The sequence below is a fragment of the Muntiacus reevesi genome, chromosome 6 (genome assembly GCF_963930625.1).
Source record: "Muntiacus reevesi chromosome 6, mMunRee1.1, whole genome shotgun sequence".
NCBI classification, from domain to species: Eukaryota; Metazoa; Chordata; class Mammalia; order Artiodactyla; family Cervidae; genus Muntiacus; species Muntiacus reevesi.
This window is the reverse complement of record NC_089254.1, coordinates 93,988,960-94,015,874: the sequence shown is the minus strand read 5'-3', so window position 1 is coordinate 94,015,874 and position 26,915 is coordinate 93,988,960. Positions and strand designations below refer to the sequence as shown.

The window sequence follows — 26,915 nt, the reverse complement described above, 5'->3', positions numbered from 1 at the left end:
TTCCTCCATTAAATATTACCTTCTTAATGAAATCTAGTCCAATTGGCTCATTTCCATTGCATCCTGACTTTGGTACCTTCTATTAATTTGAGCAAACTGGGAGATAGAGAAGGACAGGGAAGCCTGGTGTGCTGCAGTCCATGGGGTTGCAGAGTCAGATACAGCTTAGCGATTGAACACACACACACACACAGCATTATCACCTTTTATCATACTTAATATACTGACTTATTATGACTTTTGTTTTGGGTTTGAATTGGGCCAGGAAGCCAAGGTGGAAATATTTGCCCTTTAGGGTCACTAAAGTATCTCAAGGACTTAGACTAGAATTTGAAACAAGAGCTTAATAACTGTTTATTGAATCACTAAGGGAGTGAAGGATACAATGAACTTTTAGGTGGCAAAAACCTTCACTGGTCAGCCATCTGACTTTCTTAATAAAGTGAAAATCTTTTTACCGAGAGAGAATCATAGGTAATGTTATTGGTATACTGGATACAGTTAGAACAACCAGTTAGTTTTCTTGTAAGAAAGCTTAAATATGCCTTAAAAAAAGATAAGCTCTCACCCCCTCAAAAAGACTAATCATCATTAAGTTCTGCCTACCATACTTTCCATAGTAGAACTCTTGACCAGATTGGCTTGAATTAGATACTTTTGCTTGAACTATTTTAAATATGTTTGAAAAGTTATTTAAAGGAAAGTTTTAGCAAACGTTTTTTCTTTAAAACTGACTTTTCATAAAGTGATCATCTTCAAATTTTTTATACATGTAAGTTTTCATAGTGTTAGGTTTTTGAAAACATACTTGTTTGCAAAGGTTACATTTCTTTATGGCTTTGATTTAGATGGTTTGTCATCTTTATTGTCTTTATGTAGCTGATAAATTGGTAGATTTTATTGGACAGCTTCCCCAAATTAACAATCACATTGCTCTAACTATGCAAATGAATACTACATGCAAGTTAGAAATTATTTTTTAGTAGTGTTACGTCATAAGAAAATAGAAAAACCTTTGCCTTTTTCAGTGATACATTCAGAGAAGTGTATTACTATGTCTGCTGTGTATTTGCTGCATGAGGGCTTATGGAGATTGGCTCGGTTTTGTTCAGTGACTCTTCAGATATGTGCTTACACGTTTATGGATGACTGAAGAGGTACTTTCCTTCAGCTCCCTTCCTTCCTCCATCCTTTCTTGTTTTCCTTCTGTCTGACACATATTTCTTAAGTGTCTGCTCTCTACCAGGAATTCTTCTAGGATTTTTGGATACACTAGCAAGCAAAACAGTCTCTGTCCTCATGGAGTTTGCTTTCTGTTGGATAAACGTTGTTTGTCTCCTTCCAACCTTATCTGTCCCTTCTGCAGAAACAGCTTAGGGGACGTCTTATATTATGTGAAATGACTTGTATGCTGATGAGCGCAGGGAATTCCCTGACAGTCCAGTGGTTAGCACTCATTGCTTTCGCTGACGTTACCCAGGTTCAATCCCTGGCTGGGGAACTAAGATCCCACAAGCTTCACAGTGCTGCAAAAAGGAAGAGGATATGAAGTACAAATAAGTTGCTGAATAAAGAACAAATTGGTGTGGAAGTAGAGAGCAATTCCACAGAATTGATTTTTTTGTGTAACTGCAGCTTAACCTTTTATGAAAGAGACTTTAAATTCTTAGGTAGATATTTTTCTGTAAGAAAATATCTAAACACAATGTTTATTTCTATGAGAAAATAAGTAAGCTTTCCTAACTTTGGTGGAGGCAATCTTGAGTTCTATTGTAAATGTACATTCATGGTATATGTTATTGATACTTTGGTATTTAATCTAAAAAGGGGAAGAAGTACTACCACTGAAACTCAGTTGACTTACCTTGCTCTTTCACTTAGCAAACTGTTCATAGCTACCATTCAATCTGCTTTTGCCTTTGTGTAGTTTATATATGCTTTATGAAGTATATGCCTAATACAGAAACAGTGAACAAATTAGAATGTTGTTTCCTATTTTTGAAGAGGATGGTCAGTCAAAACTGATGTATAACAAATAATTCATTCCTTCTTTTATTCATTATTCATTCATCAAATACTTGAGTGCTGTTTATCCGCGGCCATGTGTAGCTGCTTGGTACGTGTGACACACCAGTTAACTTCTCTCCTGAAGCTTCCATTCTATTGAGAATAAACTGATTGTTAAAGAAACAAGAATTTATAGTTATGAAACATTGACTAAGTAAAATGTAAGCTGTGTGGTATTGTACTTATATTTATTATAGGTTTTTAAAAAATATTAGTTTATAGTTCTGTGTATATATTGAATGTAAGGTTTTAATGGAAGCTTAAGGTGCTGTTCTTTTTTTTTTTTTTTCTTTTCTTTTGTATTGGGGTATAGCCAGTTAACAAACAGTGTTATGATACCTTCAGGTGAACAGTGAAGGAACTCAACCATACATATGCATATATCCAGTCTCCCCCAAACTTCCCTCCCATCCAAGCTGCCACATGACACTGAGCAGAGTTCCTTGTCCTGTGCAGTAGGTCCTCACTGTTTGTCCACTTTAAATATAGCAGAGTGTACATGACTACCCCAAACTCCCTAACCGTCCCTTCCCTCCAGCCCTCCCACTGGCAACTATAGGTTTGTCCTCTTAAGTCTGTGAGTCTCTTTCTGAAAGTTCAATTAAGATGCTGTTCTAATTACCATTCAAAATGTGTGTGTATACGTCATATCTATAAGTAGTTTTTCTATTATGTGTAATGATAATGTACATTCCTGTATAATGTATTCAGGAATGTAATTTCTATGTAACTATTCAGTGGACTTGTATTACACACACATTTAACTTAACCACAAATTCACTACCAGATTGAAAGAAAACTGGAGCATTAATTAATTTAAATAAAGCAATGAAATACTTCTTTCAAAAGTGCTGTGTATTATATACTGCATTTGTGTGTATAGTGTATATTTTAATTTTTTAATAAAATATATTTAACATAAAGAACTATACAGAAAAGAGGTTTAATGATCCAGATAACCATGATGCTGTGATCACTCACCTAGAGCCAGACATCCTGGAGTGTGAAGTCAAGTGGGTGTTAGGAAGCATCATTATGAACAAAACTAGTGAAGGTGGTGGAATTCTAGCTGAGCTATTTTAAATCCTAAAAGTTGATGCTGTGAAAGTGCTGCACTCAGTATCCCAAGAAATTTGGAAAACTCAGCAGTGGCCACCGGACTGGAAAAGGTCAGTTTTCATTCCAATCCCAAAGAAAGGCAATACCAAAGAATGTTTTGCATTCCAATCCCAAAGAAAGGCAATGCCAAAGAATGTTCAAATTCTTTGAGTGCACAATTGCACTCATCTCCACGCTAGCAAAGTAATGCTCAAAATTCTCCAAGCTAGGCTTCAGCAGTACGTAAACTGAGAACTTCCAGATGTTCAAGCTGAATTTGGAAACGGCAGAGGAACCAGAGATCAAATTGCTAGCATCCTTTGGATCATAAAAAAAGCAAGAGAATTTCAGAAAAATATCTACTTCTGCATCATTGACTACACTAAAGCCTTTGACTGTGTGGATCACAACAAACTGTGGAAAATTCTTAAAGAAATGGAAATACCAGACCACCATACCTGCCTCCTGAGAAATCTGTATGCAGGTCAAGAAGCAACAGTAAGAACCAGACATGGAACAACAGACTGACTCCAAATTGGGAAAGGAGTAGGTCAGGGCTGTATATTGTTAACTTGCTTATTTAACTTATGTGCAGAGTACATCATATGAAATGCCAGACTGGATGAAGCACAAGCTGGAATCAAGATTGCAGAGAGAAATCAATAACTTCAGATACGCAGTTGACACCACCCTTATGGCAGAAAGCGAAGAGGAACTGAAGAGTCTCTTGATAAAAGTCAAAGAGGAGAGAGAAAAGGCTGGCTTAAAACAACATTCAAACAACAAAGTTCATGGCATGTGGTCCTATCAGTTCATGGCAAATAGATGAGGGAGACAATGGAAACAGTGAGAGACTTTATTTTTCTGGACTCCAAAATCACTGCAGATGTTGACTGCAGCCATGAAATTAAAAGACGCTTGCTCCTTGGAAGAAAAGCTATGATCAACCTAGACAGCATATTAAAGAAGCAGAGACATTCCTTTACCGACAAAGGTCCATGTAGTCAAAGCTGTGGTTTTTCTAGTAATCATGTATGGATGTGAGAGTTGGACCATAAAAAAATCTGAGCCCCAGAGAATTGATGTTTTGAACTGTGGTTTGGAGAAGACTCTTGAGAGGCCCTTGAACTGCAAGGAGATCCAACCAGTCAATCCTAAAGGAAATCAGTCTTGAATATTCATTGGAAGGAATGATACTTTGAAGCTCCAATACTTTGGCCACCTGATGCAAAGAATTGAGTCATTGGAAAAGATCCTGATGCTGGGAAAGATGGAAGACAGGAGGAGAAGGGGATGACAGAGGATGAGACAGTTGGATGACATCACCAACTAGATGGATGTGAGTTTGAGTAAACTCTGGGAGTTGGTGATGAACAGGGAAGCCTGGCATGCTGCAGTCCATGGGGTCACAAAGAGTCGGACACAACTGAGCGACTGAACTGAACATAAAGCTTGCCACTTTACGTATTTTTGAGTATACAATTCAGTGGTATTAAGTACATTCACAATGTTATTTTACCATCAACACTTTCTATTTCTAAATTTTTTTGTCTTCTCAAACCAAAACTCTGTACTTATTAAACAGAAGCTTCCTATTCTCTCTTCTCCTCCCAGCCTCTGTTCTACTTTCTCTGTCAATAAATTGCCTATTTTAGATACCCCCTGTCAGTGAAATCGAACTATTTTTGTTTTTGTTTCTGGCTTATTTTACTTAGCATAATGTTTTTAAAGTTCATCCACATTGTGCATGCTCAGTCACTTTAGTCGTGTCTGACTCTTGTCAATGGACTAGAGCCCACCATGCTCCTCTGTCCATGAGATTTTCCAAGCAAGACTACTGGAGTGGGTTGCCATGCCTTCCTCCAGGGAATCTTCCGGTCAAGGGATTGAACCCACGTCTTCTGCTTTGCAGGAGTATTCTTTAGCTACTGAGCCACCCGGGAAGCCCTATCCACATTGTAGCATGTCAGAATTTCACTCCTTTTATGACTGAATGACATTATATTGTATGTACAGACTACATTTTGTTTATCCTTTTATCTGTTAATGGATAGTTGGGTTGTTTGTGAAAGATTCTTCTATGAATATTTGTGTACAAGTATCTGTTCAGGTCCCTCCTTTAATTCTCTTGGTATAGCCCAAAAGTAAAATTGCTGGATCAGATGCTAATTTCATGTTTTACTTTTTGAGGAACCACTAAACTATTTTCCATAGCGGCTTCAGTTCTTGACATTTTGTAGTGCATCTTACATAGATCTTTTGAAAATGGTCTTAAGTATAAAACCATGTATGTGGCACGTTATGAGTGATAATGAACTTTTGAGCATGATTTTGGGTATATTGTACAAAATAAATATTTTGTACACTTACTACATGGGAGTCTTTGGTGATACAGGCGCATTTTTATGTATGTTAAATATATACTGTGTTGTGATAGCAGTTGCAGGTAATATAGGGAACAAGAACTCAGATAGTAAAGTAGAGATTTCCTGTAGAACTTAACTTTTTGAAACAGTAATGTCATTTTTACTTTCAGGACATTTACACTATACAATGAAGAGAATGTGGCTATACATTTACACTATACTGAAGAGAATGTGGCTGCACCTTCAGTTAATCATAGCTTTGGTATTCCTTACCATTTTGGAAAGGACATGGACTTTGAAGCTTAACAGTCTTACTTTTGCATTGTCTTTAACACCCCTCATTTTATTTATTTAAAATTTTTTTTTGGAGTATAGTTGATTTACAGTGTTGTGTTACTTTCTGCTGTGAAGTTAATCAGTTATTCCGTTATTCATACATGTATTTACCCTTTTATAGCTTCTTTTTCCATATAGGTCACTACAGAGTGTTGAGTAGATTTCCCTGTGCTATGCAGTGCATGTGTGCGCTGAGTCACTTCAGTTGTATATGACTCTTTGCGACCCTGTGGATTGTAGCCTGCCAGGCTCCTCTGTCCATGGGATTCTTCAGGCAAGAATATTGAAGTAGGTTGCCCTACCCTCCAGGGGATCTTCCCGACCCAGGGGTCGAACCCACATCCCTTATGTCTCCTGCGTTGGCAGGTGGGTTCTTTACCACTAGCAGCATCTAGGAAGCCCGTGCTATACAGTAGGTCATTATTATTTATTTTATATATAGTAGTGTGTATGTCAGTCCCAGTCTCCCAATTTATCCCTCCCCTCTTATCCCCCTGGTAACCATAAGATTAAACCCCTAATTTTATATATGAGAAAACTGATAGTGACAAAACTAGGTCTGTAAACCAGGATTCCTGAATTGTTTATATGCCGTTAAAAAACTTATATTTTGAAATAATTATAGATTCATAAGATATTTCATTTTCCTAATTATTAGCACAAGTCAGATTTAATTTTCCTAAAGGAGATAAAAATAATTTTTAATTTAATTTTTTTTGCCATTTAAATTGCAGAAAGTTTTGTCATAGCAATACAGATAATACAGATTTTCAAAATGAAATTAGTACCTCCATTTTGGAGGTACGATATGGGTTAACGTTTTGGTGTAAAACCTTTAATATGCTTTATTTTCTTTGAGAAACAAAATATACACATACAGATTTTTATATATTAATATTGAAGCTACTGTATATTTATGTTAGTTACTTTTACAAATTTTAAAAAATCTGTATAATAAACATCTTTTGATTCAGCACACATCAACTTAATGGCTGTATCATTATTTGCATAATAATTTGCCAACTGATGGACAGTTAACATTGTTTATAGTTCTACTCTTACGGGCAATGCTGCAAAACCTACAACAAAGTACTTGCGGCATATGTGAGTATTTATGTAGAATAAATTCGTAGGTGGTTTAAAGGAATGGTTAAAGGCACAGATTCTGGGGCTAAGACTTCCTGGAATGAATTCAGGAACCACCACTCAATAGCTGTGCAATTTAAGGCAAGGTGGGGCTTCTCTGGGGGCTCAGATGGTAAAAAATCTGCCTGCAATGCAGGAGACCTGGGTTCTGTCCCTGGTTCAGGAAGATTCCCTGGAGAGTTCAGTTCAGTCCAGTCGCTCAGTCATGTCTGACTCTTTGCAATCCAGCGGACTGCAGCATGCCAGGCCTCCCTGTCCATCACCAACTCCCGGAGTTTATTCAAGCTCAGGTCCGTCAAGTTGGTGGTCATCTAACCATCTCATCCTCTGTCATCCCCTTCTCTTTCCTTCAACCTTTCCCAGCATCAGGGTCTTTTCCAATGAGTCAGTTCTTCACATCAGGTGGCCAAAGTTTTGGAGTCTCAGGTTCAGCATCAGTCCTTCCAGTGAATATTCAGGACTGATTTCCTTTAGGATGGACTTGTTGGATCTCCTTTCAGTCCAAGAGACTCTCAAGAGTCTTCCCCAACACCACAGTTCAAACGCATCAATTTTTCGATGTTCAGCATTCTTTTCTTCTGACTTATTTGCCTTTTAAACATTGCTTGTAAGATTTCGTTGTATATTCAGGACAGTAACTCTTACATACAGTGGATGTATCCTTTACTCTGTTGCTTGCCTTTAATTTTGTCTTTCTCTTTTTACTTTGCTAAGTTAATCATATTTATCTTTTATGAATTTATGTTTTTTTCTTAGGAAGATTTTCTGTATCCCAAGTTTTTAAAAAATTCTATTTTCTTCTAACACTTTAATAGTTTATTTCACTGTATAACTCTTTAGACAGATCATCTAGAATTTATTTTGATTGCAGTGTGAGATGGCTATATACTGTTTCTTTCTCAAAATAGATAGAACAGGATCCTGTTACTCTTTATAAATTGGGTCCATCCTTGACATACTGATGTTATGTCTCTTTTATCAAATATTGAAATATTATTCATGGTCTATTTCTAAATTCCTTATTTAGTTTTTTTGATCTATTGTCTGTTTTTGTATCAGTATCAAATTATTTGTTACTATAGCTTTGTGATACAGTTCAATATCCAATAGCACAAATTCCCAGGTTGCCCCTTGAAGAGTTTCAAAGCATTTCTCATGCATTTACTCTTTCATGTAAACTTTAGAATTAACTTGTCACATTATGTAAATAAACCAAAATCTCTGTTATTTTGACATAACTTTTTAATTTAACAGTGACTTTTGCCTAAAATTCTCAATTCTCCATAATCTAAAAAAATAAATTATTAATTTTTAAGAAAACTTTGAAACATGGAGGTCTGTTTGTTCTCTTCCCCCTTTCTCTAGGCTTTTAGTAGCATTTCTGCAATAAAAAGGAATATTTTCATTTGTTTAATACATGCTTATTTTCCCAGAGATGAAATTTTTCTTGGCATGTTAATACTTATTTAATTGTAAATGGCTAGCTTCTGTGGCACATTTTTTTCAGCTCTTATATTTTCTGTGATTATGGTTTGATATTAACATGTAATGGACATCTGAAGCCTCTCTTCTTTATTAAACTTATTTGTAAATTAGGACACCTTTTAGACTGCTATAATACTGTTAGTTACATGGCAATATTACTACTAGCTTTTAGGTCAAAGATAAGACAGTTTAAATTTAGAATATGTTTTAAGATGAATGTGCTTCTGTATAGTATTTATTCTAAAATGTGCTATGATTAGTACTGGTTTTGTATTAAATGTTATAGCTAAAAAAAGGAAGTTCTTTTCTCTTTCTGTTGAATCTAAAAATGTAACAACCTCTCAGGTCTTTTATCTTGACATGCAAAATGCTCAGAATTCCATCTTCTGAGATGATAGCAAAAATGGATCTGATTAATATTTTTCAAATTTGTTGATAATATGATTCTTGATTGTTGAAAATACCATTGTTTTTCAGTAGTAAGCAGTATATTTTGTTTTTTTGTCATGCAGGTCTTTGAAGTTCTACAGTTTAGTTCTCAGTGTTGAACTTCCTTCTCCCTTAAATTATTATAAACTTTTGCTGCTGTTTAATAAAAGTGAAGATGTCTCGCAGTCCTGACGCGAAGGAAGACCCTGTGGAATGTCCTCTTTGCATGGAGCCCTTGGAGATAGATGATATCAACTTTTTCCCTTGCACCTGTGGCTACCAGATTTGCCGCTTTTGTTGGCATCGAATTCGCACTGATGAAAATGGGCTTTGTCCTGCATGTAGAAAGGTAAATGCTCCAAAATTTAACTTTGCATTTAGTTTTTTCCCCCATGCCTATGAGTAAGTTGATTTAATAGAATCCACACAACTCAGGTGAGATAAAGTGTGACATTATATTTTTAATATATCATGAAGTGTAAATAACACTGCCCTGGGAGTCAGAGTCTCAACATTATGGTTAACTAAGTATATTACCTTGCTAAAGTCATAGAACCTCTCTGGTTGGCCTTTAGTTTTCTTATCTGAGGAGACTGACAGTCAGTGGTGGTGGTGGTGGTGTAGTTGCCAAGTCGTGTCTGACTCTTGGAACCCCAGGGACTGTAGCCTGCCAGGCTCCTCTGTCCATGGGATTCTCCAGGCAAGAATACTGGAATGGGTTGCCATTTCCGAACCAGGGGATCTTCCCAACCCAGGAATCGAACCTGGATCTCCTGCACTGCCGGCAGATTCTTTAGCAAGGATTAGGAGTAGTGAGAGGCAGTAGATTTAGATAGGATGGTGTCAAATTGGAAACACACAATCAGTTTTACATCTGGGGAGAAATTTGATTTAGTTTTATAGTACAAAATAGAGAAGTTTTGACGTTTACTGAGAAAGAGTGTGAGTTAAAATGACAAGAGAAATCCTGGTTCAGAAGGTAGCACTTGCCCACTTGTTTACAATTCTAGGCTGATGGTGCTATCTCTGTTATACACTTAAGGAGACTAGGCCTTCTAAGTAGTTTGTCTAAGGCGTCAACTGGTCACAGACAAGTCCTTTGAATCCCCTCTAAATAAAAAAAATCTATGATTTTTAAAGTAGTTTTCTGGGCCTGGTTGTTTTACTAAGCAGATATAGCAGTTATAGTGTAGTGAATGACCTATTAGAATGAGTAAGATTGCTGCTTCTCTGTTTTGAAGGTCTTTCTTTATTTGTTACTTTAGGGATTAATGCAAATATCTGTTTTTTGCCTTCTCTTTAATGTTTGTATAATTTAAGCTTTCTTTTCTGTTTACCCATTAAAAAAGCTCTTGGGTTCATTATTACCAAATTTTGATAAAGTAGAAATGTGTTTTACATACCTGCATTATTAAAAAAATATTTAACAACCAAAAACTCAGAAGACAATGCATTGTCCAGTGTTTTATTTGAAATCTAGTGAGCAGTTTACATATGTTATATGAATGAAAAAAGGTGAGATCTATTTAAGTGTTAATTAATGTAGTTTCAAAACTATATATATGTTTTATAACAACACAAGTAGAACAGTTGAGGATGACAGGAAGGTTTTGAACTGAACAACTAGAAGTAGAGAATGGCTGTTAACTGAGGTGGGGAAGACTGTAATAGGAATAGGTTTTTTTTTGAGAAGATCAGGAACTTGGTTTTAAACATGTTAGGTTTGAGATTCCTGTTAGAGATCTAAATGGAGATAGTGAATAAACAGGTGAATTTATCCAAGTTGATTTGGATATGGAGTTATAAATTTGGAAGTTATCAATAAATAGAATGTTTTTGTAAATTAATGACACTGAGTGAAATCACAAGAGAGGGTCAGTGGAAAAGATGACAGGTTATGCTTTCCAACATTTATAGAAAAAAAGAGAAAAAAAATCCAGATTAAAGAAATATGAGATGAGTCATTTATCGTAAATAGTCAGACCAGGAATATTTTTTTTTTCTTCCTGTTGATTTCATATCCACAGTTCTTAGAACCTGCCCTTAGTCTCTTAACTATCAGACCTTACTCATACCTATCTCATGGCATGAGTCATGTCATGCAGATAGTACAGGTCAGGCAAATTCTTCGAATCTGGCTTAGCTTTGCCAGAGTGCTGGACATCCAAAATTATGAAGCTACCCATCTCAGTCAGGGACTAGCAGATCTTTACATCTTTGGAGACCAACTTCAGTGGTTATGTTAACGCAGAAAGAAACCACAGGTGTTTCTGGAGAGGACCATGAAACTATAGTTTACATGTAGCTCAACCCTGTGGGGAAAAGTCTGTAGAAGGCATTCTGTGAAGTGGCAAATTGAGATGATTTAAATAAACTTGGAGATGCACGTGGGGACTAGTCGAAGCCAGCGTCTGATTTTGGCCCACAAGATGATATCTGTCTTTTTGCAGAAAGGGCCTCTTTTGTTTACATAGCTTTCAAAAGCAGAGAGAGGCAGATTTTAAAAACATGAAGTTGAATATTTCTCTTTGGTCCTAGTTGCTGAGCTTGGTGGGGTCAAGTGGACCTTAGTGCTTCCCTAAACATAGGCACAGGTCATCCTTTAGACTGCCTTTGCATGTCCTTTTAGTGCAGCATATCTGAGAAAAATGGGAACAGCACATGTGGAAATATGGGTGGTACACTGATGTAGGACCATACAGTGTTGATTCTCATGAAAATTAGAGGCTGGCCAAGGAAATGAGAACTTGAGCAAATGTTTTATTCTCACCTCAGAAATAATGGAAGCTACTGCATCCATGAAATAAGAATAAGATAATATAAAAAAATTCAGTGAACAATAAACACTGTTGTTGAAAATTAAATATGATAGCAGAAATAACTCAAGGAAAGAGTTGGAGGATGAAGTTGAGATGAATCTCTTAACAAGTAATGTGAAAAAGCAAGGGAGAATGTTTGACAGAAGAGAGAACTTTGATTTGAGGATCAGTCCAGAAGGTCACATGCCAAATAAGTTAGTGTTCTAGGAAGAGACTACAATGATAGTGAAGAAAATTACCTTCAATAATATGACTGAAGAATATTCCCAGGACCAAAGCATATATTTTCATATTAAAAAGAAACAAAAGAATATAAAAATATTAATTTAAAAAGATACATGTACTATGTTCCTTGTAGTATTATTTAGAGTAAAAAAGAAATGAAAGCAATGTAAGTGTGCATCAGTGGATGAATGGATAAACAAGATGTGATGTGTACACACACACACTCACTGACTCACTCACCCTTGGGATATTACTCGGCCATCAAAAAGGTAGAATCTTGCCATTTGTAACAGCTTGGATGGACCTCGAAGAGTCAATGCTAAGTGAAATAAGTTAGAGAAAGACAGATACTGTGTGATTTCACTCATATGTCACATACATAAACAAAGCAAAATAAATGCACAAACAAAATAAAAACAAGAAATACAGAGAACAGAGTAATAGTTATCAGAGGGGAAAGGGCACACAGGGAGGGTGAAATGGATAAACGGCATCAACTGGTGACAGAAACTTAAGTTTTTGGTTTCGAGCCTGCTGTAGGGTACTAGAAGTAGAAATAAAATGTTGTACATGTGAAACTTACAGAAGGTTATAAACTAGTGTTACCTCAAACAAAAAAACACCCCCAAGAATCAAAAATGCCTATCAAGTGCCAGGCACAAACTTTTTAAATTATAATTGTTTAGGTATTAAACAAAGTCAACAACCTTTTTAAAAATATTTATTTATGGCTGCACTGGACCTTCGTTGCTGTGTGCAGTCTTTCTAGTGGTGGCGAGCAGGGCTTGCTTCTCTTTGTTGCAATGGGCGAGCTTCTCATTGCGGTGACTTCCCTTGATGTAGAGCTCAGGCTCTGGGCACGCGGACTCGGTAGTTGTGGCACCCTTGCTTACTTGCTCTGTGTCATGTGGAAACTTCCTGGACCCCTGCATTGGCAGGCAGACTCTTACCCACTGTACCCCCAGGGAAGTCCAGCAGACTTTTATTTTCAAATACCAGAATACCAAAGAGAAAGAGGTTCTACAAGTTTCCAAAGAGGTAGAGGTAGGTTGCACATAAAAGATCAGGAATTGGTCATTTCAGACTGATGTTTGGGTAGCTAAACGTTAGCCTTTCCACAGAAGTTTTTTAATTCATTTGTCATTTTGTACAAAAAGCCTACTGGAATTTTGATTGAGACTGCATTGAATAAACAGGTCAATTTGAGGAAAAATGACATCTTAAAAATGTTGACTTATGTAGTTCATTAATAAGGTTTATTTTTCTACATTTCAGAAATACTGTTCTATAGTTGCAGTGTACAGAGTAGTACAGCATGTTTTGTTATGTTTACCTATGACTATTTTATGTTTTTTGAGCTGTGGCACATGATATGCCTTTTAAGATTTCATTTTCCAATTGTTCATTTTTATAGGTATATAATTGATTTTTGTAAAATAGATTTGTTAGTATTTTCTAAATAGATGGTTACACCTTCTGTGAATTAAGACAGTTTTATTTCTTTTCAGTCTTTATTTTTTAAAAATTATTTTTCTTGCCATATTGCATTGGGTAAGTTGAACACGACTTAGCGACTGGACAACAATAAAGCTCTACACTGTAATCTTGGATGAAAGTGTTACAAGCACATATCCTTGTTTGTTTCCAATCTTAGTGGGAAGGCATCGAGTATTTCATTATTAAGTATGTCACCATTTTTTTGTAGATGGTCTGTATCAGGTAGAGGACATTTGCTTTTATTCTTTGGTTACTGAGAGATTTTAATCATGAGTGGGTGTTGCATATTGTCAGTGCCTTTTCTGCTTCTGTCGAGGTGATCGTGTGTTATCTCCTTTGTTCTATAGAAACAGTGATTTAGGTTGGTTGATTTTTTTTTTTAAATCAACCTTCCCTCCCAAGGGTAAATCTTGTTTGATTCATGTGTCATGATGTATTATCCTTTTTATTTTCAATTTGCTAATATTTTCATAAGGAGTTTTGTACCTGTGTTATGAGAAGTATTTATCTATGGCTTTCTTTTATATTGTTTTTAGATTTGGTACCAAAGAAATACTTGCTTCAGGAAGTGTTTCCTCCTCATCTGTATTCTGAAAGAGTGTACATGTGACTGGTGTTAATTCTTTTTGATTTCCTTCCCTAATTCACTGTTGACACTCTGTCAGGAGGGCTGTTATGAAAACTGGATACCACAGGATTCTTCCACATTGATTTCTGGAACTCTGTTTTTTATTAGTTCACTCTTTGTGGTATTTTTGCCCCATAAATTTCAGTTGCTTCAGCCTCTTCAAATTTTGAACACTGTCCCTTCTGCTCAGTGTGACTGTTAGAACCAGTGCCAGGGTCCAGTAAGTGCCAGAAGAGCAGAAAACTGGGACACTCGTGGTTTTTATCTGCCTTATTTCTTTTCTCTCAGAGGTCATAGATCTGCTTGCTGTTCATTCCCTGTTGGTTAGTGTCTGAAAACAGTTATTTCATACATTTTGTCTAGTTTTCTAGTTGTTTATGCTGGTATCCCTAGTCTGTTAATCATCTAATAATCTGCCATAGCTGGAGGTGAAAGTGTATAAGTAATATTTGAACTTTGTAATAATGTAATTATGACTATTGGCCTAATGAAATTAGGATGGAAGGTTAGAAAGTGGGCTTGGAATATGTTGTTAGACTGGCTGAAAGAAAGCTAAATCTTGAGTTTGCATAATGTAATAATATTGAATACTGAAAAAATCAAGAAGTAGCAGTACAAGCATGTTATTAATGGTGTGATAGTAAATGACGAAAGAATCGTGTAAAAGAATAAACAGATTATTTTTAGAGAGAAGCAACTGTTGAGGGGGAAGCATATAGGGGACTGCTCTATTTCCTGATAAACCTTGTAGAACTGTTTGACTAGGAACACATGTAAGAAATAGATCATGAAACTAGGGGGGGAAAAGGAGTGGGCAAATGGAAACCATAGGAAAGAAAGTATAATAGTACTGATATTATTTAGTCATAATCAGATTCAAGATCAACACGTTTTGAAAGTAGTTAAAGAGGATCTTTTTCTTACTGATGAAAGATCCCCTAGAGTCACAAAACTTTTATTTACTTAGTAGAGCTTTGAAGTATATTGAGCTGATGTAAATACCAGGAGAAACTGCACCCACTTTCATAATCGAGGAGCTTCTAATTTCTGTATTTTAGAAATATGTCACACAGAGTCACTTATTAGCACACATGAAGTACACAGAAGGAATGAAAAATTTGATTAACACAGTTAGCAAGTATGTGTGTTTGTGCATACATACAACTTTGTACAAATAAATTTGTACAAAACTTTAAAATACAGTGTATCGGGCACAGAAATTGACTATTGATCAGTTCCAAAATGTAGAACTCACTTGTGTATTTCTATTTATTCTGCTTGAGGTTTGTAGGGCTTTTTGAATCTGTGAATTTGGTGAGTTTCATTGTTGCTGTTCAGTCGCTAAGTTGTGTTTGACTCTTTGAGACCCCATGGACTACAGCAGGCCAGGTGCCCCTGTCCTTCACTATCTTCTGGAGTTTGCTCAAACTCATGTCCAGTGAGTTGGTGATGCTATCCACCCATGTCATCCTCTGTCACCCTCTTCTGCCTTCAGTCTTTCCCAGCATCAGGGTCTTTTCCAATGAGTCGGCTCTTCGCATCAAGTGGCCAAGGTATTGGAGCTGCAACATGTCCTTCCAGTGCATAGTTAGGGTTGATTTCCTTTAGGATTGACTGGTTTGATCTATTTGCTGTCCATGGGACTGTCAAGAGTCTTCTCCAGCCCATAATTCAAAATCATCAAATTTAGAGTTTCATTAGTTCAGGAAAAAATTAAGCTGTTATCTTGTCAGCTGTTGCCGTTATTCTCTTTCCTCTCCTTCTGGGACTCTGGTTAAATATTTTCCAGTTCTTTTCACTATCTGTCATGTCTTTTCATCTCTTTTCTGTTTCTTTCTTTTTCTTCCTTTAATGCATAAATAGATGATTCCTTCTAATCAATTAATTTTTTTTTAGGTCTAGTCTCAGTTCAGTTTGGTCACTCAGTCGTGTCCAACTCTTTGTGACCCCATGAACTGCAGCCTGCCAGGTTTCCCTGTCCTTCACCAGTTCCCAGAGCTTGCTCAAACTCATGTCCATTGAGTCGGTGATGCCATCCAACCATCTCATCCTCTGTCATCCCCTTCTCCACCTACCTTCAATCTTTTCCAGCATCAGAGTCTTTTCAGATGAGCCAGTTCTTTGCATCAGGTGGCCAAACTATTGGAGGTTCAGCTTCAGCATCAGTCCTTCCAGTGAATATTCAGGACTGATCTCCTTTAGGATGGACTGGTTGGATCTCCTTGCAGTCCAAGGGACTCTCAAGAGTCTTCTCCAACTCCACAGTTCAAAAGCATCAATTCTTCGGCACTCAGCTTTCTTTGTGGTCCAACTCCCACATTCATACATGACTACTGAAAAAACCATAGCTTTGACTAGATGGACCTTTGTTGACAAAGTAATGTCTCTGTTTTTAATATGCTGTCTAGGTTGGTCATAGCTTTTCTTGCAAGAAGCAAGCATCTTTTAATTTCATGGCTGCAGTCACCATCTGCAGTGATTTTGGAGTTCAAGAAAATAAAGTCTGTCATTGTTTCCATTGCTTCCCTATCTATTTGCCATGAAGTTCTGGGACCTGATGGCATGATCTTCATTTTTTGAATGTTGAGTTTTAAGCCACCTTTTTCGCTCTTCTCTTTCACTTTCATCAAGAGGCTCTTTAGTTCCTCTTTGCTTTCTGCTACGAGGGTGGTGTCATCTACATATCTGAGATTATTGTTACTTCCCCCTACATTCTTGATTCCAGCTTGAATTCATCCAGGCTGGCATTTTGCATAATGTACTCAGTATGTAAGTTAAATAGTATATAAGTTCTAGTCTACTGAATTTTAAAGTTTTGTTTTCCATTTCTAAAAGTAATGTATGTTCTTTTTTGCTACTTGATTTTTTAAAAAGGATTTTTAAACCCTGCAGATATTTTCAAGATAATCATTCTTGTTTTAAAATCTGTCCAGTAATTCCAGTTGCTAAAGACTGTGGGGGATGTTTCTGCTGGTTGTCGTTCTTGTTGTTTTATTTCTGTGATTTGTTGTCTGTATCAGCTTTGTGGTTGTCACTGAGTTATTTGTGTAGTTCTCTGAGGCCCAGGATAAATTTGCCCTCCTGTAGATAGACTTTGGTTTGCTTTCTGCTGGAACCTGTGAACATTGCCATTCAGTTCAGTTCAGTTGAGTCGCTCAGTCGTGTTCGACTCTTTGCCTTTAGGGATGCCTTAATCTTTTGTTCTCTCAGGTGCACATCTTCCTTGGGGCTGGTTTCAACTTCTCTAGGATGGTTTTTTTCTTCACCCTTTTCCTTTCTTCTTATCTTGTTCTGACCTTTCTGTGGCTGTACTTAACCCTAAGAGAATATGAGCCCTTTGGGGGTGAGCTGGTCTCAGCTTATCATGGGAGTGATCTCCCCAGAACTCTTCACTTTGGACTGGTTTTGGACTTTGAATGCTGTTCTTCTTCCCTCATTTGCTCCTCTCTCCCATTGGTTGTTACTCAGCCTTTCCACTTATCTCTTTGGGTTTTGACTTTTATCCAGAAATTTGCTTGGGACTTCACCACTGCAGTTCATTATTGTTTTTAAGATGTTGGTTTGAAAAGTTTTACACAGTATTTTTCATTGTCTTTAGCAAGAGGAAAAGATGAAGCTGTAAATACATTTATTAGAAAATTAAGAGCAAAAATAAATGAACTTATTTCTGGGTTAAGAAACTAGGAAAAGAAGAAACATGACAGTAGAAAGTAGGGATTAAGTAGAATTTAATGAAATAGGAAAGCTGTATTTCCATAAAAGTTGGAGCTGGTTCTTTGAAACAGCCAATAAAATAATCAAAGTCTTGGTAAGTCTGATAAGAAAATAAAACGGAAGACACATCTAAATATACATGTAAATTGGGAATAAAAGTGGAACCATAACTACACATATGAAAGGAATTAAGTGATTATATTAAAGGCTATAAACTTTCTTAGTAGTTTGGCAATTTGTTGACAAATTAACACTACTAAAAATATTTTGCACATTTAAAATGCTTCTCCACAAGTATCCTATTTATCACTAGTCTGTAACATGCAGTAGAAAATTTTAAAGAAAAATTTTTTGCTTATAGCTTTTTATTTGATCCTGTGTTCCTAGAATATTAGGTTTAACGTATGTGTTTCAGTCAAAAAGTAAACCAGATGTATTTTTCTTTATATTCATTTTTAGTACTAAGGTTACTAGTTTTGTGAGTCACAGTGTTTTTCTGCAGCTGTTCAAATTTTGTGTTTTCATCTCCCATCTTTAATCTAGCTTCTTTCCTCATCTTATTATATCAAATGGTTAACTTTCTATCAGATTTGTAGAGTAGGTATTTAATGGTGGTGTGTGTGGAGGAGGAACCATCATAGAATGTGTACTTTACCAACTTTTTATGAAACCTTTAGACAGGTTGAGACTAATAAAATTTTATATATTTTTCATTTGTGTTTAGGTTAAATTATCAGATTTCTGTTATCTGAACAATTTATTTAATTCTTCCTAACAACAGAGATGCAGATTCACAAATATGTTAAGATGAAAAAGTTAGTATTTATAATCTCTTTTAAGTTAGAGTAAGAGGATTTTGGAGGATAAGTCGTAATAAACTAATTTTTTATCTTCTTCTCCTGTAGTGGTATCTTTCTGTATTGGTATGTGTAATCTATCATTACATAGCAGTTATAGTCCAATAAAGTTGCCTTTGAAGACTGATAGAAGTATTAATTTCCATAGAAAAAACTTGGGAGTAATATAGAAAAAGACTGGGATAAACCGGTGTTACAAACTCAATATAATGATAACATCAGTAATACACTTCATGAGAATTGGTACCACAACCTGATTTTTGGTCATTTTCATTTTCCATTTATTGGAGGTGTTTATATTATTTTGCATCATCTTTTATTAGGATTTTACAGTGTCAGAGATGGTTAGCAAAAAAAAAAAAAAACCTGAATGCTTGTCAAATCTTCGTGTTCTCAGAAAAGTTACACTAGTGTTTCTCAGACTATCTCTGATGTAGAGCCAGATTTGTGTGCGCCCCCCGCCCAGCACAGTCTGCTGGAAACTGATACAGAGTTCTGTTGAGCATGCCTAGTATCCAGCTTGTGTCATGTGATTTACCACCTAAGCTTGATAACAACCACACTGATAAATATCTTATTCTTCAGAGCCCACTGATGACATACTTGAATGTTGTGGAAATGTTAAGTTGCTGTAAAAGTTTCCAAGTGCTTTTTCTTAATTTTTACACTTACCATGGATTGGTGGAATGATGCAGTGCATGGACCAGGCTTTGAAATGGATCTGGGAACAATCTAAAGGCTTGATTGACTCAGGGAGTGGATTATCACCACTCCACATGTTAGTGAAGGGCAACAGCTTTCAAATAAACTTACTAAATGCTCTAAAAGGAGCTACCCAGAAATCCTGTGGTAGAAAATAGCAAATGAAAATGTAAGTGATATTGTGGAAAGGTATTTAAATTGGTTTGTATGTAGTTCATTTTTATACTTTTGCCTCTGTAGTTTTATATAGTTTCACGGGATTAAAATCATCCAGGCAGATAGATTGATTTGAAAGAAGATAATATAGGTACAGAAGTGTGAGTGTAGAAAAGGGAAAAAATTTAAATGGGCACGGTTACATCGATTGAAGAATTGAATTTATTGTAATAGATCTCTAACCATTTGGTTCTTCAAATTAAAATGTAAGAACTTTTGAAATAAGATTTTTTTAAAAAGGAAAATTAGTAGTGCTGAATTTCTAATTCTAGAAAATAGCTTGGTATTAATGTGGCAAATATTTAGTAAGCTCCTAAAATGTATGACACAAACTTTATATTTGACCCTGGAATAAAACCCTTGGGTCATGCAAAAGTCAGGTAAATTACTGAGTCAGCTGTTTTATATGCTTCTCACTCACTAGTATGTTGGAGTATGCCAAAAAGGACCTAAAATATCCTTTTAGGATCAAAAAACTAAAAGATTCAAATTTTTAAATGTGGGAATTGAATGGAACGGGCACTTTATTCTGCAGGACCACTAAGAGTTATGGCTGAATATTTAAGAACAGGAGTTTTGGAGACTTTATGTTTTTACTAGTAAAAATAATGGAGCAGGAAAAGAAATCTCACTTTCTTAATTGCCTTCAGCATTACTCAGAGTGTGCTCACATATTGGAGGGTGTTTTGTTCATTTTTTTTAAGTAATTTTTTTAAACTTATGTATGGAAAAGATTAAAGTAACTTTACATTAAAGGCATGCACGGTGTCAGACTTGTGATACTCCCTTCTCTCTTCCTCTTCCAGTTTATTCTTGACAGCAGCGTTTCTGTTAATCCCAGGTTCTGGTATTCTGAGAGGCACAATTTCCCATTTCTGGGATCTCTTCACATTCAGCTTTACGTGTTACTATTTATTTAGTGTGTTCCATCTTCCATTTATTATTAACCTTTTTTGTTAATACAGTTGTCTCTTGTATCTGTGGGGGATTTTTTTCTAGGAACAGCCCCCTCCATGCCACTTGCATAGATACCAAAATCTGTGGATACTCAGGTCCCTCATATAAAATAGCATAGTGTTTAAAAAAAAAAAAAAAAAAAAAAAATAGCATAGTGTTTGTGTGTAACTTACACACATCCTCCCATGTAATTTAAATCATCTCTAGATTATGTATAGTCTCTAATATCTAATGTAAATGCTGTATAAATAGTTGTAAATACAATGTAAATGCTATGTAAATGCTAGGTGCATGACCAATTCAGATTTTGGTTTTTGGAACTTTTTTCCTAGAATTTTTTTTCTCCCAAATAGTTTCATTTGGTTCAATTGGAGGATGTGGAACCTGCAGATATGGAGGGCCAGCTGAAATAATAACTGATTTATTGAATGCTTCTGTGCAGGACATAGTTTTAATCACTTTATAAGTGTGTTGCCTTTTTAAAGTTCTCACAGAAACCCTCTGAATAAAGTACTGTGATTTCCATTTTACGAAAGACTGAGGCAGACAAATTACATAACTTAGCCAAGGTCTCTCAGTAAAGAATAATCCAAGATTCAAAGCCAGTTTGCAGCTCTCATTCAGGCCATCAGTAGTCTTGGCATTAGCAGTAGGAATGAAAACAAAATTGTAATGATGAGAGAGAAGAACATTACAGTGGTGTAATTGCTAGTATTTATTGAGAGATTACTGTGGGCCAGTTAAAATAATTGCTTTACAAGTGTTATTTTTATACCAGCCTTTAAGATTATTTTCATTTTACTTAACACGGATATGGAGACATAGCGTTCTATTGACTTGTCTAAAGCCATTTGGATAATAAGTGTTGAAGCTAAGTTCAAACTCCTGAGCCAGAGATCTGTGTATTGTTTATTTGCCCATCTCCTTTGACAGGAAATGTCTATCTATTAAAGAATAAGTACTTCATTAATCTTCAAGCACATAGTACGTTTTCATTAAATATTTGTTGATTGTAATACAATAAACCCATATTTAGATGATTTTTTGTACTTTTTGCCCTTTACATAGTACCTTAAAAGCTTAATTTTCCTGTAAACTGTGTACTAGGCATTGTCCGTAATACCAGGGTGGTTTTTTAAAATTTTAGATCCTTTGGTGATATTTTAAGTTTTAGCACTAAAAGTGGTTTACATAGTATTTAAAAACACTCTTATGTAACATTTAACTTTTATTAAATAAAAAGTTACACAGTTAGAACATTCAGAAAAAGGGAGATGTAGCAAATAACTGCATACATATCATCAAGCATTTGAAAATTATTTACTCATGGTTTTCTGTTCATTTAATGCTAACTTCTGTGTTTGTTTTATGCCTAAAGCCATATCCAGAAGACCCAGCAGTTTATAAACCACTCTCCCAGGAAGAACTGCAAAGGATAAAGAATGAGAAAAAACAGAAACAAAATGAGAGAAAACAGAAAATATCAGAAAATCGCAAACATTTGGCTAGTGTACGTGTTGTACAAAAAAACCTCGTCTTTGTTGTAGGTCTGTCTCAGCGCCTAGCAGACCCAGAGGTAAGTTGTCTTCTCTTTTCTTTCTCAATTTGGCACTTTTTTCTTTTTCTTTATTTGGAAATAGTAGCTGGCCCTGCCCGAAGGCAGGATTTACCTGAAACTTCTAAAACTTAGAAGATAATGGGAAATGATTTTTAATAATCACTAAGAAACCGTGACCAGTTGTGATCTCAGGCCAGTGTCTTCATCGTTCTTGGCTCATTTCCTTCAGTTGTGAAACTGGGCAGTTGAATTAGGTCTCTGAAGTCCCCTTCAGTGCTCCTAGCCTACGGAAGTTGGACAGTGGCTCTGTTGTGCTCTTAAGGCTCATCTGACATGACTGCTCTATTTCTTTCCTCTTTTCTGTAGCTATTATTAAGGACCAACAGTGGAGATGTACTTTCATGAACCCACCAGAGATCTGTATTTTTTTTTTAATCACGCCGAAGCGGTGAGACTTAATTATAAAACAGCGATAGAATTGTTGCTCTACTGTGTCATCATTCTTTATTCATTCATTTTAAGCCAGTTTTGGGGAAGGAGAAAGAATTCAGAGGGAAACAGTGGTTGAGGTTCTTTGTCATACGCTGAAAGCAGGGGAGGCCTTAATCCTTTTGTTTATTACTTAACTCTTCTCTCCTTCCTCCACCAGGCTTATTAGAGTAATGTTGAACTCATTACTTTTCCTTAATGCCCTTGGATACATGTTTGCTAATGTTTAGTTCCTGGTATACCAGGAGATGCTGACTAGATTGTTGGGAAGGCAAATAGAAACTGAATGGCAGCCAGAATGTCTGCTTCAGTTGGAGAGAGCTGGATTTGAGGGATCTGTCGGAAGTACTCCTTGAGAAGGGTTTAAAGTAATGCTCAGGATGGCAGCAATCAGAGGAAGGATTACAGTGAATATGCTTAGGGAGGCGGGAATCTTTGAACTGGTCTAAGAGGGCTAAAGGCCCCAGAAGGAGAAAATATAAGGAGTCTAAAAATTGATTTTGTAAAAATCAGTTTAGAAAGAATAAGAAATATTTATTGCTGATTAGTTAACTATGTATTGAGGCTGTGAAGGGCTTCAAGATCTGTAGAGGAGAACATCAGGGTGACCTTACTAAGAAGTCTCTGTCATTGGTAATAAATGTGGAGGCAGCTCACGAATTACTAGGATCTAGGTCTGAGATGCTGGCATTAGTGGGCTACACAATCTTCAAGAGACGAGGTTTTTTCCAAAGCCAAAGGGGTGGATCTAGAGTTCATATCTCTAATAAATGATAAGAAAGGAGCTCATTTTAGGCCTGCGATTTAACCTCAGCAGCTAGTTCTCCCTTTTTCCTAAATCATCTAGCATTTAACTCCCTAGACAGCCAGGATCCCATTTCACTCTTGAACACTGCCACAACTTTGTATCAATGCTTCTGTCTCCCTCTTTAAACATTACTTTTTTCCAACCAGAGGACATTTCTTGCCTAAGCAGGTTTTTAATTTACCTACCTCTATTTATTCCTGCTAATCTTATTGATTAGAATCTATATTTGCTTTGCTGAAGCTGCTACTCCAGTAAAAAAAAAAAAATTTTTGTCGGGGTGGGGGGCACTCATGCACCTTGTGGGATCTCAGCTCCCTTGACCAGGGATTGAACCCAGGCCATGGCAATGAAAGTGTGCAGTTGTAACCACTAGGCAACCAAGGGGCTCCCTGCTAGTCCAGCAAATTAATGGAACTTTAATTTTTATTTAACAACTCTTGGATGTGGATGTACTTGGTTTTACTAATACAAAATCAAATCGCTTGTGGTATTGGAGGCTTACCAAGCAGCACCCAAACTCTGGATAAAATGAAGCCGTAGTCTCAGTCTGATGTTTGGTTTACAGGTTTCTGCTTCTTAGAGAAGTGACTTAGATCTGTAGTTTTTACTTATGTACAGAGATTTATATTCATTTCAAATAGCACAATGTCAGTAAGATTAATCTGAAGAACTATTACACAGAAAGAAATTAATCTAGGGAATGACTCGTGAAAGAGAATACTTTATCATGAATGTAAATATACCTAAAAAATCACTGTCTTGGTTTTAGACTTTTGAAAGCACTGTTGCTTGGTAAGAGGGCAGTGAATTTTCTTAAACATTAGTTTCTCTTGAAACCCTAAGAAAACCAAAGGTTAGTGTTTTAGTTATTAAACCCTACTACTTCTAAATAATACCTTAAAAAATTTTTTTAATGTAACTGCCTAACTCTTTCAGATTGGAACACTTCATTAGAAATTGCCAAGTTTCAAATTGTTAGGGGAACTTTGAGTCAAAGAAGATCCCTATCATTTACTTATTTTTGGATGATGAACAATTTGATATTTGGCTGAATTCTGATTAGTAGAATAGGAGCATTTAGGAAAATTTAAAGCTTATTTTGAAAATAATTTTTGTACATCTGACAACTTCATACCAAGATTGATGGTCAAATGTATCCATTTATTGCTTAAAAGGAAAAAAGGCTATCTTAGAAGATATGGTAGTTAGAGATAATGCTTAGAGTAATCGTCTCCTAAATCCTAAAAATTTAAATTTGTCAGAACCTTAATCATTCGTTCTGTAGATTAGCTCTTGAATACTTGCAGTCTGTTAGATACTTTGATGTTGGAACTGAATTGGTTTAGCAAGCCAGACACAGTCTCTACCCTTAGAAGCTTGCAGACAGTGGAGAAGACAGACTTAAGGACTTGTAAGTGTGCTGAGTATTTATAAATAGGGAGATACAGGGCTTTTTGAGAACATATGAACAGTAGGTAATTTAGCTAGTGCAGACATCCACGAAAAGCCTCCCTGAGGAAAGGATGATTAAAAATGACTAGGGATTAGCTGGGTAGCAGATAAGGGCAGACATGTCCCAGGTGCATGGTGGCATGAAAGAGCTGCTTGTTTGAGGAACTGAAAGACTTTTAAAATGTAACCGTTTTCTTTTACAAATGGGAAACTGAGGCATAGAGAAGTTGAATGATTTGTCTAGGATCACTTAGCTATTTCATAGCAAACCCAGGACTAGAAACCACCCTCATCCACCTCCCTCCCCCGCCCCCATCTCCCTGGTCTTAGAACTCCTATTCCGATGTATTTTATACCAGTGATCTGTATGGTTCCTTCATCCACATATTTGTCTATTCATCCTTCATCTGTCACTACATTTTTTATTTTCTCTGACATGTGCATGAACATTTGTGTTCCCAACGTATAGGAAGACATTTTACACATTAGGTATGTCGTTGGGCATTTATAATTCTACCATATAATCTTTTATATAGTAGCTAGTACTCAAGTTGACTCACAGTGAAGTAAATATAGGACTTTGAATATATAGGTTATGTGGTTATATGCAGACTGTTCTGCCTACCACCCATGCTCTTTACTTTCTTTATTTACTGTTTTGCTTATTCGACTTATGTTTAGATAGAACCTTGAATGTGCAACTTAATATAGAACATCGAAATTACTTGAGTTTCCCTTGCCTGGGCAGGCTGTTTTTGTCACCCATAGATCATTTCCTAATACATTAAGGCCCACTAGTGTTTTACACATGTGTTATTCTTTTTGTTCAATGCTAACAGAGTTTAATTATTCCATAAGCATTTATTGAGTACCTGCAGTGTGCCAGGCACTGTGTGAGACATTGAACATAAACCAATAAAAGGTTGCCCCTGATTATTTATAAAAGCAGCTGTATACTGTGATGAGTGCTGTGTGTTGTGGAGGCACAAGAGATGGCACCTGACTGTTGGAGTGCCATCAGGAAGTATGAACTTCCTGGCTGTCTTTGGTATAAAGTGCTTCAGGCATAGGGATTATACAGGTGCTTCTGGATTAAAAAAAAGGCTTGGTCTTCAAATAATTTGTTTGGCTGGAAAATTAAGAGTGACATGGTGAGAGATGAGGCTGATGAGTTAAGTGGTAAGGGATAAGGAAGGGCTTTAAAAGGCTTCCCTGGTGGCTCAGACGGTAAAGCATCTGCCTACAATGAGGGAGACTGGTTTCATTATCATGTATTTTTTTTTTTTTTTCATTTATTTTTATTAGTTGGAGACTAATTACTTTACAGTATTGTAGTGGTTTTTGTCGTACATTGACATGAATCAGCCATGGATTTGTAAATCCATGTATTCCCCATCCCGATCCCTCCTCCCACTTCCCTCTCTACCCGATCCCTCTGGGTCTTCTCAGTGCACCAGGCCCAAGCACTTGTCTCATGCATTCCAACCTGGGCCGGTTTCAATCCCTGGGTCTAGAAGATCCCCTGGAGAAGGAAATGGCAACCCACTCCAGTATTCTTGCCTGGAAAGTACCATGGACTGAGGATCCTGGTAGGCTACAGTCCATGGGGTCTCAAAGAGTCGGACCCAACTGAACGACTTCACTTTCACTTTCAATGAGTTTGCACTGTCTCTTAAAGACAATGAGAAGCTATTGACTAATCTTAAGAACAGAATGACTTGGTGAGATTTGTGCTTTGGAAATACTATTCTTGCTGTTCACTGTAATTATATACAAGTCTTATGTTTTTTATGAAAGTATTGCTCAGTTATTGGCCAGAATTTATTTCCATAAGTCAGTCTTTAACCTTTTCAAACCCAGTACCCACGTTTTTTTTTTTTTAATAGTATTTTGTAGCACCCTTTGAGTTTCATGAAATGACTTCTTGATCATATAATCTGTCTAGGTAGATACATAATTTGAAAAAAATGAGGGAGAAATTATAGTATAAGAAGACTGTTTCTACGTGTAAATACTTGGTACCACTACTCAGGGTGTGACCTCTGGGCTGGTAGCATTAGTATCAC

General features: G+C 36.3%; 1 protein-coding gene across 6 annotated transcripts in view; it reads left to right on the top strand.

Annotated features, from left to right (window-relative positions):
* Window positions 1–26,915, top strand: part of CNOT4 (CCR4-NOT transcription complex subunit 4) — a 147,627-nt gene that overhangs the window by 59,330 nt on the left and 61,382 nt on the right. For all 6 annotated transcript variants that reach the window (XM_065939045.1, XM_065939042.1, XM_065939044.1 and 3 more), the window contains exons 2-3: window positions 9,011–9,276; window positions 21,921–22,118. In XM_065939045.1, the coding sequence (XP_065795117.1) occupies window positions 9,103–9,276; window positions 21,921–22,118 (372 nt within the window). In that variant the 5' untranslated portion in view covers window positions 9,011–9,102. The remainder of the gene's footprint in view (window positions 1–9,010; window positions 9,277–21,920; window positions 22,119–26,915) is intronic.